The 19,407-nt window shown below is 47.7% G+C and overlaps 1 protein-coding gene across 4 annotated transcripts in view; it reads left to right on the forward strand.

Annotated features, from left to right (window-relative positions):
• The window catches only part of MASP1 (MBL associated serine protease 1), a 60,585-nt gene that overhangs the window by 33,709 nt on the left and 7,469 nt on the right, over positions 1-19,407 (forward strand). The window contains exons 7-11 of one of the 4 annotated variants that reach the window (XM_049629505.1): positions 912-1,030; positions 2,013-2,091; positions 8,287-8,424; positions 9,232-9,306; positions 13,246-15,750. In XM_049629505.1, the coding sequence (XP_049485462.1) occupies positions 912-1,030; positions 2,013-2,091; positions 8,287-8,424; positions 9,232-9,306; positions 13,246-14,129 (1,295 nt within the window). In that variant the 3' untranslated portion in view covers positions 14,130-15,750. Of the gene's footprint in view, positions 1-911; positions 1,031-2,012; positions 2,092-4,546; positions 7,428-8,286; positions 8,425-9,231; positions 9,307-13,245; positions 16,200-19,407 lie in introns of those variants that run through there. The other 3 variants (XM_049629504.1, XM_049629508.1, XM_049629507.1) reach the window with 3 other exon arrangements.

The following is a 19,407-nucleotide window of genomic DNA, read 5'->3' on the forward strand; positions in this document are numbered from 1 at the left end:
GCCTATAGCTCAAAACGTTTCCTCATGGCGGTTTGCCTCCTGTGGCCCCCAGACTGGCAGCCTCCATAGGCCTCATTCCCTAGTACCCCAAGGCAGCCAGTCCTGGCCCAAAGCCTGATAGAGCCATGTGCCCCAGGGGTCTGCAGTAAGCCGAGGAAAAAGAGGGTACTTATTGTGGCTGATCTCATAGATCTGATATCCTGGCCTTGCCTGCATTATCACATCAATGCCTGGTTCTGGGGAGGGGAATGGAGAGTGTATTAACAGAGAGTTTGTCCAGGAAAAAATGTCAGGGGAGGAGCCAGGCTTGGGAATCCTGTCCAATTTAGGCTTCGGAAGGGCGGACTCAGAAGCATATGGTCACAGTCTCTCTCTAACACTCTGAAGAACGGTCTTGGGGAGAAAGAGCAATTAAGTCATACTAAGCTGCCCAAGAGAATAAACTTTGCCCAGTGAGTGCCAATGACAAGGATATAAATTTCAGTGAAATAGGAAAACACTGTTCCTTTCATCAGAGGAGTCCAATAGGAAAGGTACAGGTTTGGGAGGTATTAAGCTCCCTGTCACTGTAGGAATGCAAATAGATGTTTGACATCTACCACGGAAGATGTTGTAAAGGAGGCCTCAGACAAGGGTTGCACTCAATGACATTTAATATCCTTCCTACCATGTGTTGTGATTAAATCATTTGGCCAACCCACTCATTTTACCGATGAGGACATAGAGGTCCAAGTTGGAAAGTGACCTGCTCAAGGTTCCAGAATAAGTCTTCAGAACCTAGTAGGTACAGACCCCCAACACCTAGTTCTGTGGGTCTCCCCTGCACCATACCTTGCACTGCAGGGGCTCGCCACCTGATGCAGCCTTTTCCTTGTTTTCTCACCCACCGCTCTTTCATTGCTCCCCACCAGGGAATGAGTGCCCAGACCTACAACCTCCTGTCCACGGGAAAATCGAGCCCTTGCAAGCCAAGTATTCCTTCAAAGATCAGGTGCTCATCAGCTGTGACACAGGCTACAAAGTGCTAAAGGTACAGGGTCCTGCTGGGGGAGGAAGGGCCACCAGGCCAGAGAGATGCTCCTGTGCCTCCCAGGCCAGACGGGCTTCCCGGAGCTTGCCATGGCCCCTCCACAGTATTTACCAACTTCCCCATAAACCTCCAGCATGTTCCAGAAATGCCAGCCCTCTGAAAATCCAAAGCATGCATCCCAGACTCTCACTTCTAGAAATGGCACAAAAGTCATTTATCAGAGCTTGGGCTGGTTTGAATTGCAAAAACAAATCAAGATCCATTCAGCCCTACAATCAGGACAAACAACCTTAACGGAGTTCATCAGTCAGGCCGATTGGGGGAAACTGGGATGGGAAGCAGAGATTTGAGAGGTGGCACATGGCTCACTCTTCCCAGGAGCCTCCTGGCTACCTTGGAAAATAGAAACAAAAGCACCTCCTAGGCCTCACCTGAGATGAATTAAAGCGGGATCTCTGGGGCAGGGCCAGTGATTGGTTTTTCTGTTATGTTACCCAGGTGAGTCCAGCGCGAGCCAAGCTGGAGGAGCTCTCACGGAATGGGTCTCCACGTGGGGTCCCCACCACAGCATCACGTCACTCGTTAGAAATGCAAACAGCAGTCTCCAAGCCAGGCCCACTGAATCAGAAACTCCGGGGGTGGGGCCAAGCAGTTTGTGCAAAAGCCTTTAGGCATATGGATGCTTATGCACATTTGAGAGGCCCTGCTCTGGAAAGAGAGTCAAGGGTACAGATTTCCCCTCCAGGACAGTTGCCCCAGCCCTTCCTCACACACAGCCCTTGCCCCTTTCCGCGGTCAGAATGGGCACCATGAATTCAGAGTCTGTCTTTTCCATGAAGTCAAGCTTGCCCTTGGAAGCCAGTGGTTGGAAAATGTTAGTCGAGGACAACTGGGTATGGAATTTGAGCCGGTTGTACTGGGGAACAACCACCAACCCCACCCCTCCTCCCTCTTGCCACATCTTCTTCCTGTTTCTTCCTAGGATAATGTGGAGATGGACACATTCCAGATCGAGTGTCTGAAGGATGGGACATGGAGTAACAAGATTCCCACCTGTAAAAGTAAGAGAACAAAACTGGTCTATGATAAGGATAATGAGCTCCCCAGCATTGGTGGGTTCCAATCAGAGACCACACAAGGGTGAAAACCTGACGGGTGTGCTCAACGAGGGGTAGGGCCAGTAACTCAGCAGACACGTGAGGGCTGGACCGAAAGACTATTGTTTGTTTAGGGAATACGACATTAGGATTCCAAAAGAAACTTCTTGTTGGTCCCAGTTTACTTCCCAAATACTAACTTTACCTCTGCCTGCAGGCAAGTTGCCAAACTTGCTAAAGAAGTAGCTTGTCCCCAGCTCTGAAACTAGCTCTGGCAATTACTAATTCAGGAAACTATTTTAGCACCGGTGCCCAGAGCCAAATGACCTTGCCAATCTCTATGTGGTCATCAGCCATACCCACTAAGGTTTCTACAACAGCTCATGATTTAGGGCCCGTCGGGAAAGGCTGTGAGGTCAGTAGAACTGTGCGAAGCAGGGGCCAGGGGCACAGCTCTGTACTGGCTCTTGAGACCCTGAGATTTTGCATTGACTCTGCTCCTAACCCACCCCGTGATCATGGACAAAATCCTTCTCCTCAAATGTGCAATAAAAAGTTGAACTAGCTTTCATACTTTAGAATACATTGGGGCGTTTCTCAAATAATATATTCCACATAAATCACCTAGTGTGCACTGTGAAAGTATAGATTACCAGCCACCACCCTGTCCCCTACCCAGGTCGCTCCAGTTAGAGACTTGTGAAGACCACAGTTTTAGGAAACTCATTATGGCAGCATGGGGGAAGGGAGGTGTGGTGACAGGAGGGTGGGAAGGGAAGAAAGGGAAGGGGCAAAGAGAGGGTTGGCTTTAGGAGGGAGAGGTAAAAGGCAAGAGTTGGTCCTGCCCACCCCCGTTTCATGGCTTGCCATAAACAGTGGAGTAGTATCCCACTTCCCTGTAGTTAGGAGAACTAAATGGCTCAAATTCTCTAGGCAGGCAGATCCACTCCCAAAGCCCCAGGGGGGGACTCTGTCAGTAGGAGCTCTCTTGAGGCAAATCCCAGACAGAATTTTAGAAAATACACTTGCTTTTCAAATCTTTCTTTTTTATATGACAACGTGGCTGGAGTCAGAGCCCAGGGTGGGAAAAGGCAGGGCAGGGGGGTGCATTTTATGGCTTCCACTAGTTGGATGCCTATAGGAAACAGAAAATTCAGGTAGAAAAGAAAGGTCCAGAAACTGAGGAACTCAAAGGCCAGCAGACATGTCCACCACCTTCTCCAAAGCCTGGCTCATGTGTAGTGCTGCGACTAAGTTCTGTGTGAATACTGTACAAGGCAAAGCAAGGGCACATTGTGAAGGAGGAAGCAAAAGAGAATGTGGTGTGGAGAAGACAGGATGTTTGTAAAGTCAGAAAGTTCTAGATCAAACCCAGACTTGACCAGTTGAGTGTCCCTAAGCAATTTACTCAGACTTCCGGCCTCAGTTTCCTACACTCTTGATTTTTCTCAAGACCAGTTGGGCTAATGTACCTACTGTGCCAGTGGAGCACCAGGAATAAGTGAAGGTTCATAAAAGCTTCTCTCTTCCCTCCCCACCCCCCACATCCAAACTCCTCACTAGGCAGAGGTTTGGTTTCTCTCATTCATACTTTTGGAAGGTAGAAAAGTTTAATAGTAATTTTTCCCCAATGAAGCATGCACACTTCGATTACAACAGAAGTACTTCATTTGATGGTACTATTTTAAGTGACTTACTTTAGTATACAAAAGAATGGCCATCATTTTGTACTAAAGAAGAGGAATATTTTTTTTTCTCCTGAATATGGCCTGGTTCTCCCAACATAGCCCAGATTAGGGTTATTAGAATCCCAATTCAGGCATACCTGGCACCTGTACTCATTCACTGAATAGGTTTTCACCGAGCATCTCTGCGTCCCAGACATATGCTGGGTCCTAGGTGCAAAGATGAGTAGGACTAAGAAATTCCAAGTCCCTAGGGAATGTGGGGCAAGAGTTTGGGAACAGGAAGTGTGCATGTGTAGTGAAGAAACTTGCACTGGAACAGGAAGTGGAAATGATGGAGGGTTGTCCTGACCCTGCCTCCACCTTGCCATGGCCACCCAACACAAGTACTCTCCATGCTGAATGCCATATGTCAAATGAAGGTTCAAACCAGATGAAAACAAAGCTCGCTTCAGGGGCAGAATGCTGGAATCCTTGTGAGCCAGGACTTATGACCCTGCAAATTCTCAGAATGGTACAAATTCCACAATCCCAAACTGTCATCCACACTGGCTGTACCTAAACTGCATTCTTAATCAATCTGGTGGAGCGATTTCTGTATTTCCTGCATGAACTGTTTCTGCTTTGCTTGCTAATTTTTCTCTTTCTCTCCTTTCTCTCTCTCCCTCTCTTCCTCTCTCTGCTTTCTTTCTCTGCACCTCCTGACCCCTCTTTGATCTTCACCACGGTGGCAGAAACTGAAATGGATGAGGAGAACGAACTTGGGTCAGAGCAAGAGACAGAGTGAATGACGGGACCCCTCAGAGTGCAGACATCCAGGAATGGACCATACCCAAGACCCTGGGGCCCCAGAGCTACTCCACCCCTCCCTACCCCACCAACGCTCCATTTCCAATTTCTGTGCGGATTAGTGTGGATGCTGAACAAGGCAACACAGCGTCAAGCAGTCGAAACTGCTGTGTAATGGAGAACGGTTCCCTCCTGGAGGGCCCACCCATCATTCAAACATTACTCTGGAAAATAATGAAAAGCCAAGGGGGATTTTTTTTAGCACCCTCCAAGCGGACCGTACAATTCTCAAAGGAAAAATGACTTTGGTTCCAGAGACACAAGATTTCATATACAATCACATGGCCCTAGGCTGACCAGGTCAAAGTGAGCCCTGGTTCCTCATCCACTCCACACTTCAAGTTGAACTGGGCCAGAAGGCCTGTGACTTTATGACTTTAGTATTTTTATCTGTTGCTACTTTCTAACCATAAGTAGGTGTGAAACTAACCATAACTCCCAGAGCATGGCTTTTTAGGAAATCTAGACCTATTCTCATCCACAGAAGTTTTGCTTCCACCTAGACCTAACACGGGACTGAAAGCCCATTATCATTATCATTATTAGTATTCTTTCCTCTGGACCAGGGCTTACAAATTTTGCATCTCTGAAAATTCCCTGATTAAAGGTTTCAAAAGATAGGTATCACGCTTGAAAGCACAGTCTTCAGCTCTCGCGCCATGGGCCATCAATGGGTCACGATAAAGGGCTCTGTTAGTGGCAGCAGGAATCTCTGCTTCAGCCTGAACAAAATCAGAATAGACGCATCTGAGAAACCCTTCATTACTGTGACCAGTCAGTCAGTCTATGTGGTGATTAATGAGGGCAGAATCCTGCACAGGTGGACAATGGCAGGTCCGGAGACGGCAGTGCCAGCCTAGGGCAGGGGTGCCCCCGAGAGCGGAGATGAGGTGGGCAGTCAAGACGGGCATCAGTTAAGTCAATACATTTAAGCCCACAATGTGTAACAGATATTTTACTCAGTGTGATAGAGGGGATCCTAACTTAGTCAGAAGATCCGATATGGACCCAAATAATTGCAACACTGGGCAACATAAGATGCACGCATCAGAGAGATGAACAGAGGCCTCAGCAAGGGGAAATAGGGAGGCAGCCCTCTCCAAGTAGAAGATGGAGAAAAGGCTTTCAAGAAGAAGCAGCGCTTGATCAAGGCCTCAAGGGTGGCCAGAGCGTGGACCACATGGTTTCCCGTGTGGGGAAAGCAGGCGAGTGAGCAGCACAGTGAGGGTGTGTGATGCTGGAGCACAGGTGCACCGAGGGTGGGGACCAAGAGATGCTGGGGTGAGTGCCAGGGGAGCCCATGGTGCATTGTTCTGCAGGAAGCCCCAGATTGTGGCAAAGCACACTCAGGATGGCAGGTCAAGAAAGATGTGTCGAAGGAAAATCAATGGCAGCCAGTAGTGACAGCAGAGACAGGGTGTGGGGTGCGTCCCATCCCAGGGAATGATGAGAAAGGGCGTCCACGGGAATGGAAAAAAGGAAGCGCGTTTTGATTCCAGAGTGGGGAAGTGGCCAGAGGGAGTGTGAGAGAAAGGATGAGACCCCTTCCAAAGCAAAGAGGCTAGGCTAGCTGAGGAAGGAGGCTCTGGGTATAGCATCTTTGATTGCACCAGGTGGGGCTCAAGGCCCCTGGGAAAGGGAAGTTGTCTCCAGGTCCCAGAGAGGCATGGCTCTTCACCTGATACTATAGACTTGGGAGAAGTCCCAAGCTGAAGTGACCCTCTATTATATACTATTTATCACCTCCATCTGCCTAGAGGGCCAGCAAAGTTCCTTCTCTAGAGTGATGAGAAAGCAGGTACTCAAGAAATATCTCCCCACCATTGCTGGCCAAGTAACAGTCTCTCAATAGACTGAACTTCTAGCCAGGGCTTCTAGGATCTAAGCCCAACCCTGCAATTCCTCCCCCTGGAACTAGGTATTAGGTCCAGAGGATAGGTAAAATGAACCAAAGCTCAGAGACACAACAGTAATACCAAGGTCCAGGCACCAGTGAATGGTATTTCCTAAAAAAGGAAGAAAGATCTGCTTTGAGACTCAGCAGGAAAGCACATTTAAAACTGTTTTATAGCTTTAAATAATAGATGTTATCACCTCTGGTGACCCTAGTGCTGACCTTCATCATACAGAGTAGAACAGTGTCTTTAGTTTTGGGTTATCAAAATGAGTGGGAACGATTTGTCTAGGGAGACTAGAGGTCAAGACAAAACATTAGCCAGTTCTCTTGGCTTTTGCCTTCCTTGTGGATAGGAGACACCTGCTGTTACCCTCAGCTGTCACCGCTCTCCTCCACATTGAAGGGCCTTGGAGCCATCTATGTTTTAAATTAGGTAACTCTTTATTCGATCAAAATGATAAATTTAGAGTTCTAAACTTAAAAATCACAAATCCTGGGTAGCATCTCAGGGGGAAATTGCCCTCTCTCTGCTTCCCAAGGAGGGGGGATTCTGGAAGTTCTGCTCTGTGGAATGCTGTCCTCTGAAATTATCAGAAGATTAATAGTTAATGTCCATCATTACCCAGCTAATACTGATTTTAAGTCATTTTACCTAGAAAACAGATCCTTAGGAATTGTTAGTTGGTTTTCTCAAAAGAAACCTGAATTCAAAATCAGGTCTAGTTTTCTGATTGTACCTTGTTGTGTGACCTTAGGCCAGTCAAGTCTTCTCTCTGGGCTCATCTGTAAAGTAAAGATATTCTGGATTGTCCACCTTTGGGGTTCCTTATGAACTGCAAAGTTCTATCTATGACTTTTCTGTGATTCTTCAACTCTGACATAGGCTGTTAGCCCTAAAATGAAGATGCCCTTAGAAATGAGCACCACCCCCTAAAAGAAGTCCCTGAAGAGACCGTTTGATAAATTGGGTCCTCAGCCCATGACCTGGGCTTCTGACAGACTTGTACTGGACTTTGTGCTGGCAACCCCCTAAGACCACCTCTGAGGAGCAGGCATCCTACCGCCAAGCCCAACATCCAGCCCCAACAATTGGAGAACATAAGCAGGTGAACGATTCAAACTTAGCCCACCCTGGGCCCCACCTCCCGCCTTCTGTGGCCAAGATGCCCACAGAAAGCCAGCAGGGTGGGGCTGTGTGTTCATGCAGGAGCTGCTGTATTTCTGTTTGTTTTTGGTATTTTTATGCCAGGCACCAATGTGAGCACATTAACTGCTCTTGCTCAGCATGTGGTCGGGTCTGGAAGAACTGATGATTCCTTGGTTCATGTCAGCCAGAGTTTTTTCAATGAGCTACAGGCTTCATTCTTGGGCAGGAGAGACTAAGAGGATTGCACAATAGAACTGGAAGTCAAAGAAAGGACTATGTGGGGAAGAGACAGGGGTCTGCTTAAATCTCAGCAGCCCTGCCCCTGCCCTGGAGTTGACACGAGGCCAGGTGAGTTGGCCACACAGTAGTGCCACAGTAGATGGAAGAGACCCCAAAAGCACAGCTACTCATGGTGGCAAAGGCCCTGTAAAATCTCTAGGGTACCATTCTCATAGACTAGAGCACTGCTCTCTGAACTTGTGTGCAGTGCACAACCTGCACATCTATATGAGACAGATCCTTCATATGGCCCCAAGGAGAAGAGCACAGGGTAATTAAGAGGTGTTACTCTCTTCTCTCAGTTGCAGACTGTGGAGCCCCAGCAGAGCTGAAACATGGGCAAATCACCTTCTCCACCAGGAACAAACTTACCACATACAAATCTGAGATCCGATACTCCTGCCAGCAGCCCTACTACAAGATGCTCCACAATATCACAGGTGAGCCCTCCATGCTAAACCAGCCCACTCCCACCTTGTACCATTTGGGCCTCAGGGTTGGACGGGGGGATGAGGCAGCCAGTCTACTGGCCAAAGTTTGGGAGGAATTGGAAGGAGAAACACCTGGGGGCATGTCTTACCTCTCCCTGCCTCAAGCTGACATCCCACGGGTTAGGCCACATGGCACCCCCAAAACCCTCACATGCACACTCAGAGCCCCTGGCAGAGAAGGAACCCTCAGGGAGACGGTAAAGCCAATCAGTTTTGCCTCTGCCACAGACTGGTACTAAGAAAATTCTCTAAGCTTCAAAGCCCTCACTTTTCAAAAGGGGAACTCGTAGAGCTAATGTGAGACTCAGATGAGATGGCGGACACGAGTGTGGACACGAGTTTATTAAGTGGGGAGAGGAGGGCAGACAAGTGCACCACGGGGAACTGCAGGAGCAAAGGGCTGGTGACTGAGGAGGAGGAAGTGCCTTCCAGGGGCTGGGCTGGATCAAAGGAAGGGGGCAGCCCCAGACAGACAGGAGTCAGATTGTACAGAGCTTTGGACACCATGCTGAGGAGTGTGCTGTTTGTTTGTGAGGGCAATGGGGAGCTCTTGGTGATTGTGAGCAGAGGGAAGGCATAGATTCTAATTTTAGAAAGGTCCTTCAGGGTGAAGAGAGGACTGGCCTAAAGAGAATGGCATCAGAGAGACCCCTTGCAATGGCCTACTATAAAAGAATCAAGAACCCAGATCTATTTTCCATATGCTACAAATCAACAATTCTCTCCCTTTTCTCCCATCTATTTTCACTCTCCCAGGTATATATACCTGTTCTGCCCAAGGAGTCTGGATGAATGAAGTACTGGGGAGAAGCCAGCCCACATGTCTACCAGGTACCTGACCCTCAAGTCCTCTGCCTCCAGTTCTCCCATCCAAGGCTATTGTTGGAGAGTGGATGGGGAACATGATGCTTTGGTCCTTTGTTAAGGGCTACCTCAGAGAGCCCAAGATCAGGTCTTGGCAAACCATCCAGCCTCTACATTCAGCCTCTGTTATCACGCCAAGAGCCTTCCTGTCTCTTCTCTCTGCAGTTCTGCTCCATTCCCACCAGGCTTTCCCTCCAACAGTTTGTGTGTGCACTTCCTGTGCACCAGGGAAATCAAGAAAGTGGGCACTCTGTCCTCAGTACTCACTGTGTTGTAGAGATGAGCAACATAGGACAAATAACGGACAACTATAGGACAGAATAAGAAGTTCCTCCAAAGAGCAATGTATTCAAGTCTTACTGACCACTGCAGCCCCATGGCTCACCTACTCACCCCACTCTAAGATGAAAAAAGAACTTTGTGGTAACAGAAAGTGTCACTGTGCATAGAGATTTGGGAGACATTTTGTAGATAATTTGTGTTAGCATTAAAAATATAGGTGATTTGCATTGCAATCATAGTGCACACATATATTCAAATCAACTTTCTAGAAAACTGTAGCCTCAAACACACTCTGTAGGGTGAAACAAATAATCCACACCAAAAAGAAAATTAATAGTCATGGCACAGAAATATACACTCTTAATAAAAGCAAAAATAGCAGAATTGACTTAATTAATCAAGCAGAATTCATTAAAAGATACAACCATTCAGGACAGCACTGAGGAGTGATGCTGACCCCACCTACATATTTGCTGGAACAGCAGGAGTTTTGCAGTATAGTTAAATGTTGCGTGGCATTTGTATTTTACTGAATTAGAGTGTGGGGTAAACTGAGACAGTGTATTATCTGAATGGTACCTTTTAGTAACTCTCAATATCCACTCAGTAGGCTTCTATATGTTAGATATAGATGTTAAAATAGAAAGACTATAGGGTTGTCTACCATTATCTGTAAGAACCAAAGAAAATGTTAGCATTCTATGTTGGCCATCACAGTTGCTATGAGATCCTACAGAAGGAGGAATTCACTGCGTGTGGTAGTCTGGGAGTGGAGGAGTCAGGACTGGTTAGGAAGACTTCACTTGGGAGGGTTTTATACTTAAGAAAGAAGTTGGAGGAGGTGAAGCGGAGGAAAGGTCAACCCACTCATACCCTGGTGATCCCCATCATCTCATTCAGGCTTAGCCAGGAGCACACCCAAGGGCACAGAGCACACCCAATGTGAACCCTCAGAGAAGATGGGGAATGGTGGAGCTGTGGAAAACTGGAAAGCCAAATCCCCATGTTGCTAAAATACTATGTGGGCCAAAGGTAAAAGCATTGCAGGTGGATTCCATCCTGGGCAGCCATATTGCAACCTCTGGAAGGGGAAGAGGCATTGAGCTGGGAGTCAGGGGCTTGGGTCCTAGTCCTGGTGCTGTCATTTTCTTATTGTGATCTTTGGTAAGTAATCTCTGGGGCTAAGATTCTATACCTCAGAAGTGAGGGAGTAGGACCAAGTGATCCATAACATTCTATAACCTGCAATGGTTATCATCCTCTATATTTACACAAAGCATCTTGGATATAGTGAGTCATGAAATTCTTTTAACACCTGGTATTGGGAAGAACTGTGGTTTACCATTGGACCATGCCAGAGATTTCTAAATCCTTTCCTCCTAAGACACCAAAATTGAACCCAAAAGCAAACCAGAAAGGAGAAAGCCATTTTATTTAACATCATAACATCCACCTTTCCAAAGAATCTTATTAAGCAAATACTCTCTGCCCTTCATTTTACATGTGAGAAAACTGAGGATCGGTGAGGAGCACTGATTTATCCAAAGCTATTCACAAAGTTAGGGGCAGAGCTGGAAGATGAAGCCAAGAATTTTGCTGTCAACACAAGCAATGTTGAGCCATTCTTCACTCTATGTTTCATGGCATCCTCATGGACCCAGAATTCTAGAATATTATATTTTTGTTTTAAGGGCCCTCCCTCAGTACCTCCAGTGCTCTAGAGTCTGAATTTGGCTTCAGTGCAGCTGAAGCTCTAGTTTTTCAAGAAGATTCCTTTATTCCAGGAAAGATTGGATGGAAAAGGGTAGCAGCCAAAAAGAAGGTCCCATTTCAATGAGCTCGCTCAAGGCTTGTTGCATCATTCAACCTCTTGAAAGGACAAAAGCACATCAAGATGAAAAACAGACTTTAGTGCAGAAAATAAAACAAGAGTTAGAAGAAACAGGCTCTACTTCTGGCTCTGTCACTAATGACTTTGAGTATGTCACTTGCCTTCTCTGAACCTCGATTTCTCCATCTGTCAATTAGTGGTGCTCCAAGCTTCCCCAGCTCTGACATTGAAGAAAGGCACCATTCAGAGCTGGCTTTGTTGTAAGCATGAACTCAACCACAGGCATGTCCCTTACCAGATGAGGCCCTTTCAGCACTAAATGAGTTGTTGTGCAGGGCCAGTCACAGATTGCCTTGAGATGTCACCTTGTAGGCTGCTGCTTGTAATTGGGAGTCTGGCCTTCAACTCTGAAAGACCAGGCCACAGAGAATTAGCAAAGGCCAGCTCACATCTGGCCTGATGTGAAGGACAGAGTGCCTAAGGATCATGTCAGAAGCTTTTGGCATCAGGAAGAAGAGCATCTGAAAAACATTGGGTCGCTGAAAGCCTGACCTCCCAAAGTTGCCAAGAAAACACAAATATTCCTTGGTCTTTAAAGAATTGTTGAAAGTATCCAGAACCAAAGAATGTAGCCTGGCCATTTGCAACCAGGAGGAAGCCCACACTCACACCAGGCTCACCTCCCAAGCCTAAGAGCCCTGCTGGGAAGGCCCATGTGAGCTTGTTCTTGGCCAGCAGGGGACTGGTACTGAAGACCCTCTCTGCTCATGGGCCAAAGACATTTGGCTGCAGGAGGCTGGTGGTGCATGTGCATGCTCGGGGTACAACTCAGTGGAACGAAGTTTGATCAGACCTTTCTTCTTCCCCTGAAGGTACTACATGGTTCCTGGGTGCAATGATGGGTGGCTCAGAGCAGAGCCCATGCATCATTGCTTGTAGATTATGCCACTTTCCCCTAACCTTCGATGCCCTGGGCATGCATTCATAGCATGAGTCCTTTAGGCCAAAGAAGAAAAAGTTACAGAGCCCATGACCATGATCTGTATACATAATGAGGTACTGTGGGATATGGGACAAGACATTGATCTTAGAATCTAGTTAATTCCCCTACTAACTTAATGGTCATGTGTCTTGGGCTAATTGCTTAACCTCTGGAGAGTTTTACTCCCATAAAATGGGGATGGCCATGGAAAATGAAATAAAAATTGAGGGAATTTGGAATTTGAAGGATCCATGGAGATCATATTGGCCAACTGCTTCATTTAGCAGATCAAAAATTAAGAGACAAATTTACTTAGAGTCACACAGGACATAGGAGAGAGTAGCTGGGTCAAGTCCCCAGGTATCTTGACTCCCAGCCCAGTGTTTGCTGTGACCCGCTGGACAGTCTTTTAGTTTCCTTCCATCGCTCAAAGCCCATGACCTATGGTTTTCAGAACTTTTCTAAGTACCCACAGCATGGGCCTCTTCTGGAATATGAGCTGGTCAAAGCCAAAAGTGATGTTGGCTGGAAATGATTCAGGATGGTGAAGCCCCCACACATGAAATGGTCTGGTCTGTCGATAGCACTGGCTACAGAAGGGCCAGACCATACACAGGCCAGACCAGAAAGACAAGTCGAAGATGACACCTGTGCAGAACTCTCCCAGGCTAGTGTGGCCCTGTGATGTAGAGTAGGGTCCCGTGTGGCATAATCTACAGTGAATGATGTGAATTTCTTTCAGCAGCTCTTTCCATACGTCTGACCTGACCAGTCTCTGTCTCTTGTCCCCATTCCCTCCTTCTCCTTACAGTGTGTGGTCAGCCCTCCCGCTCTCTGCCCAACCTGGTCAAGAGAATCATTGGGGGTCGGAATGCCGAGCCTGGCCTCTTTCCGTGGCAGGCCCTGATAGTGGTGGAGGACACCTCAAGGGTGCCAAATGACAAGTGGTTTGGGAGTGGGGCTCTGCTCTCCGAGTCCTGGATCCTCACAGCAGCCCATGTGCTGCGCTCCCAGCGAAGAGACAACACAGTGACACCGGTCTCCAAGGAGCATGTCACCGTCTACCTGGGCCTGCACGATGTGCGGGACAAATCAGGCGCTGTCAACAGCTCAGCTGCACAAGTGGTGCTCCACCCAGACTTCAACATCCAGAACTACAACCATGACATAGCTCTGGTGCAGCTTCAGGAACCTGTGCCCCTGGGACCCCACGTCATGCCTATCTGCCTACCAAGTCCTGAGCCCGAAGGCCCGGAGCCCCACATGCTGGGCCTGGTAGCTGGGTGGGGCATCTCCAATCCTAACGTGACAGTGGATGAAATCATCAGCAGTGGCACACGGACCTTGTCCGATGTCCTACAGTACGTCAAGTTACCTGTGGTGCCACACACTGAGTGCAAAACCAGCTATGAGTCTCGATCGGGTAACTACAGTGTCACGGAGAACATGTTCTGTGCCGGCTATTATGAGGGTGGCAAGGACACGTGCCTTGGAGACAGCGGTGGAGCCTTTGTCATTCTGGATGACTTGACCCAGCGCTGGGTGGCCCAAGGCCTGGTGTCATGGGGGGGCCCTGAAGAATGCGGCAGCAAGCAGGTCTATGGGGTCTACACAAAGGTCTCCAACTACGTGGACTGGTTGTGGGAGCAGATGGGCTCCCCACAAGGCCTGGGGGCGCTCCAGGTGGAACGGTGAGCTGACTGACTTCCTCAGGGCCTGCCTGCCCCACCCCAGCCCGAGTGAGTCTGCACACGCACTTCCGACAGCACACTCCACGTTACTCACCAGACCAGATGGAATGGAACGCGCTGTTCTCATCCTCCCAAGACAGCCCAGGGGCCCTGAGAACCAGCAGTGTGGTATAGGAAAAGGCTGTATGAGAGACCTGGGTGCATGGCCCTGAGCAAGCCCCTGCCCCTCTGTAGGCCTCACTCTCCCCGGCAGCACAGTGAGGGAGACTAGACCTCTGGCCAATCCCAGCACTCCTCTTTGGGAGCACTTGACCCCGGTGGCCTTATGCACTCCTAGTCACTTACCAAACCCACTCCTCGCACTGTTGGTGTGCCCGAGCTGGGACCTGATTGTTAGAAAATCTTTCCTTATGTTGAGCTGAATGCTGAGTCCGTATGTTTTCCCTGATCAGCCCTGGCACAGACAAGTCTAGTCTCTTCTAGGGTTTTAGAAGACAGGGATCAGACCCCCGAGGCTCTGTCTCCTAGGGTGATGCCTTGGAGTACTTTTGTTCCTTAGGTTTCTCTCCCAAAAGCTTCTTGTAGTCCAAGCCATATGCCTGTGTTCTCTATTAAAGGAATTTCAAAGGACAACGAGAAAGCTGGGAAGGTGTTGTGGTGACCAGGAGGAGGAGAATATCAGTGGGAGGCCCCCCATCCCTGATAAATTCCTATTGTCAATTCTGAACACATCATTTAGACCCATATGTTACTCTCCAATATCAGCTGACAACATGGGCATCCACACCTGCCGCTCCAGACAAGCATGAAGCAAACTTCCAGCTTTGAAGTGTATCATCTGAAAGGGTGACCTGAGCCCCAGCCCTAGGCATGGAGACCCAACTGGATTGTTTAGAAAAAGAGAAGGCCCACACTGTGTCCCGTTGGGCTTCTGGGCAAGGAAATGGAAGAAGGGTGGGCTCAGCACATTAGGAGTAACCTGATCTCACCAGACTGCCCAGCGTGCCTACAGTCTGAGCTCTTCAGAGAACCCACCTGGCATGGATGTTCAGAGAGATCCACCCCTCTGGTTTCCAGGAGCCCGAGTCATGGGAAGCAGAGACTTGCCCATGAAAGGCAGGGAAGAGAGAGAGACAGCCAAGAGTGTTGGGTTCCAGTCCCCTAACTGGCTGTATAACTTCTCACAAATCACTTTCCCTTTCTGGGCCTCAGTTTCCTCATCTAGAAAAGGAAGACATCAGATCCCTCTCAGCGTTCTTCTAGTGCTAGCATTCAGTCTTCTGACTGCCAGAGCCTTTCCCTGGCTCTCACAGGGCTGACTGTGTTCCTCCTCCCCAGAGCTTGCTTTTCTGGGGATTCTCCGTCAGAGAAAGGCAGCCAGAGAAGTCTCTTGAGAAGAATTCCAAGAGAACATTGGGAAGTGTCCGCTTGTCCAATCAGTTCATGAAACACACTCCTATGTCTATGAACAGTGCACATAGAGAATGCTGTATTTTGTATATTTCATACCACAAGCTTCACTACTCTGCAAGGTGCCTCTGTGCTCTGTTTCTCCTGTCAGGGGTCTAAAGTGGAAATAAACCCTCTGTGGATAACAAACAGCCTTCATTCTGAGGTTTGGTTATTGTTGATGTTTGTGTATTTTGACCTTTTGAAGGAAACTGGCCCCTCATTAAGCTACTATCTCTCCCATTACAGAAAAGGTACAACTTTTTGTCATTTGGACATCATCCAAGAAAGGGTAAAATGAGGAATGGAGTCAGTTATGGACATGTGTCCCCCCAGGCTGTGTGCCTTCACTGAAGCACCTGTCATTTAAGTCCTTAACTTCAAAGAGGCCAAACTAGCATGCAAGACAGGGTCACGTGCATCCTTGTCTCACACAGGTGAAAGCAGTGAAGTGTCGTAAGAAGAGTAGAGATCACAGCAATGTGGGCACTTGAAGGCGGGAGAGTCACAGGGCTGAAGGGGATTTGGGGAGCTTTATAAACAGGCTGCAGAGAACACACCAGGAGACAGGAGAGAAGGGCCAGTGTGGATGAAGATCAAGCAGGGAAGCATGCCTAAGTGGAGAGGTGCATCAGGGAATCAGGGAAGGTGGAAGGAGTCTTAAAGGCCATACAATGGTTGTACTATGTCCTGTAACCAGTGACTCTCTAATTGGGAGTATATTAGAATCACCTGAAGTGCTCCTTAGAAATGCAGATTCCTGGGTCTCACTGGCAGAGGATTCTGAGGGTGGGCAGCACAGTGTGGGAAGTAGGGGGAGGGGGAAGGTGCTGGAGAAAAAGGTGCAAACCCACCAGACCTATGGCTAAGCCAGTGCAGATGTGGGAGCTGGGGGAGTTTAAAACCTTCAAATGATGTATTCAGCAGGGCTCAGTGTATAGGCCTGGTGTGAAATAGTGCAGACACGGAGCTGGTGGGGAGGGGGGGGGGCACAGCTAACCTGCTCATGAGGGCTCTCCATGGATGTGCTCATGGTTTGCCTTTGTTTGGGGTTCGTATCATAATGAAAATATCATGTTTTTTACACTATTGAGAACTAAAAGAATCCTAAATTATGCTTGACATTGTATATGTAGCTGGTCTCGAGCACTATCCTGTCTTGCGTTCTAATGTGTTTCAGATTTTTACTATCCTCTAAATATTAGGACTTTATGTTGTGACATATTGAGACACTGAGGTATCATGAGGTTACATGGAAACCACCTTGTGACATGGCAGGGAGGAGTCACATTACTCTCTACTTCCCCTGGTGATTTTTTTTTTTTACCAGCTTTAGGATGCAATCTATGCAGACCTTAACAGACATCTGGAATATCAGAGGGGAGAAGGTCACGAGCAATCCAGCTGGAGATGTAAGGAATGAATAAGCAAGAAGGGAATCACTGAGAAGTGAAGCCAGGTCAGAGATACTGATTTGGAATCCATCAGGGTACAGTAGGATGGCCACAGGAGACTGCTATTATCTACCGGAAGTGTCCAGAAGAATGGGCCAAGGACTGATCAAGGGTGCCACAGCATGGAAGGCATGGAGAAAAGAGAAACTCCAAGAAAGAGACAAAAAAGAGGGGTCAGAAACACAGGCAGAGAAGTGCTTCAGAAGCCAAGGAGGCAGTATCAGGAAGGGTACAGTAGTCAACAGTGCCAATGCCACAGGACAGTCTGAAGCTAACCTCCAGGCAGGATACTCCCCAGGGACAAGGACCCAGACTCTACTGTCCACTCAGAGGCTCTAGGAAGCAGGGCCCCTGCTGTGTTTAAATCTCCAACTCTCCCTCCTCCTCCTCCTCCTCCTCCTCCTCCTCTCTCCTCTCTCTCTTTCCTTCCTTCCTCTCTCCCTGCCTCATTTCCCCCCTCTGTCTCCAGACTTTTCCTACGTTTTATCTCTCTCTTTTGAGGCAGGCAACTATCCTTACATCCACTTTTCTCTATGACTTACAGTAAAAATTATATGATTATATGCTTAGTTCTCTGGGTTTGGATTCCTTGAAACCTACAAATCTTTTACCACAATCCTTGACTCTTCAAATGAAAGTTTAAATTTCCAACTTTGCTTTCTACTTTGCTCTTTCAAAAGTCAGAATTGTATCCAGCCTCACCTAAAACAATGGATGCTCAGCTTTAATAATAAGGAGCCAGAGGGCAAGGGGAATTCCTGGACATAGAGAATATATGACAGGAAATTTCAAATCCTGTTTTCCTACACATGAAAACATGTCTTTTGAAGTCCCATGTATGGGTCCAGAGTCATTCTACCTCCATATATTATTGTGGATCTACTAAATGTCCAAATAGCCACTTTATTTCCAAGTGTATGCACAGTCTGGCACCTTCCAAATCCACCTCCAAAGGAGAGGAGAGGATGTGGAGACTAACTGTCAATTCCTCTTTCCATAAGTTTGGCTATGGAAGGGAGGAGAAGGAGAGACTGTAGAATGAATGAGAAGCCAGGAAAGTGGAAGTGTGATTTCAGGATGAGAACACGGCCATGTTTTGGAGGTGTGGGCAAAGGAAAGATTCAAGATATCAGAGAGGGATGAGACTCTCCCAAGCCAGGTCCCCAAGAGTGTGGAAGTGAGAAGATCCAGAGTCCAGAATTAGTTCTGAAGAGAAAAAGGTTTATAGACAGGGGAAGATGGAGAGAGAATGCTTGGGAGAGTTCCCACCCAGTGGGCTCTGATATTCTGTTGGGAGTGGGGACAGGACATTAGCCTGGGACATTAGCCAAGGGCATGTAGAATGAAGCTACTGGAAGATACTGAAGATGCAGTCAAGGTTAAAGCACATCCATCTGGGATTTCCCCAGCCCTACTCAGCAGCCTGGTGACAGCTACCAAGAAGGCAAATGGCTACCTGGATCCAGGGGCTTAGGGTATGAGTGCTCTAGGAAGTCACATAGTAAGAGTTAGTGGTGCTGGATATGGTGGGAAAAGCCCTGAAGTCAGGAGACCTAGATTAGAATTTTGCCACTAACTCATAGAGTAGCTCTTTGCAAGTTAATTCCCTTCTTAAAGCCTCAGTTTCCTTAGGTGTATGATGAGAGGGATAGACTAGATGGTCTCCAAGGCTGTTCAGCTGTAAGGTGCTGTGTGTCTGTGTCTGTGAATCCAAGTCAGTGGAAACAATATGGATCAGGGAGACCCTTGGAGGGGTCTTCAACCCCCCAAGGCCCTGAGGAAGGGCTTCTCTGAAAAGAGATCCCCCTGGATAGAGCATGAAAATTCTTTATTAGTCAGGACTCTTTCATTCATGTAAAAGAAACCCAATACAAATAGCTTAGGGAAGAGAGAGAGGGCGGGGGAGGGAGGGAGGGAGAGAGTGTTTGTGTTATAGGCTCACATAGCTAAAAAGTCCAAATCACAAGACTTCAGGTATGGTTAGATCAAGGAACCCAAATATCAGGATACAATCTCTCTCTTGCTTCATCCTTCATCATCTAGACCCACTTTTTTCCATTAGTAGCATCATTATCTGAAGACTCTCAATGAAGTGATCATTGATAGATCTTGGATTATAACCAGCAGCTTAGCAACCCCAATAGAGAAAGGCCTTCTCTTTTTCTAATACGTTTAGCAAAATTCCCAAGGCCAGCTTTCATTGGGCTAGCCAGGGTTACATTCCCATCTCTGAGCAATTGTTGTCCCCAGAGGATGAGAGGATTTAATTCATTAGGTCTGGGTCACATTCCTATGTCTGGAAACAGATGTAAGATCATTCCAACTCAGGACATAATGGACTAAGAATGAGGGAAGAGTAGACCCCAGAGGAAAACTGGG

Source organism: Panthera uncia, chromosome C2 (genome assembly GCF_023721935.1).
Source record: "Panthera uncia isolate 11264 chromosome C2, Puncia_PCG_1.0, whole genome shotgun sequence".
NCBI lineage: Eukaryota > Metazoa > Chordata > Mammalia > Carnivora > Felidae > Panthera > Panthera uncia.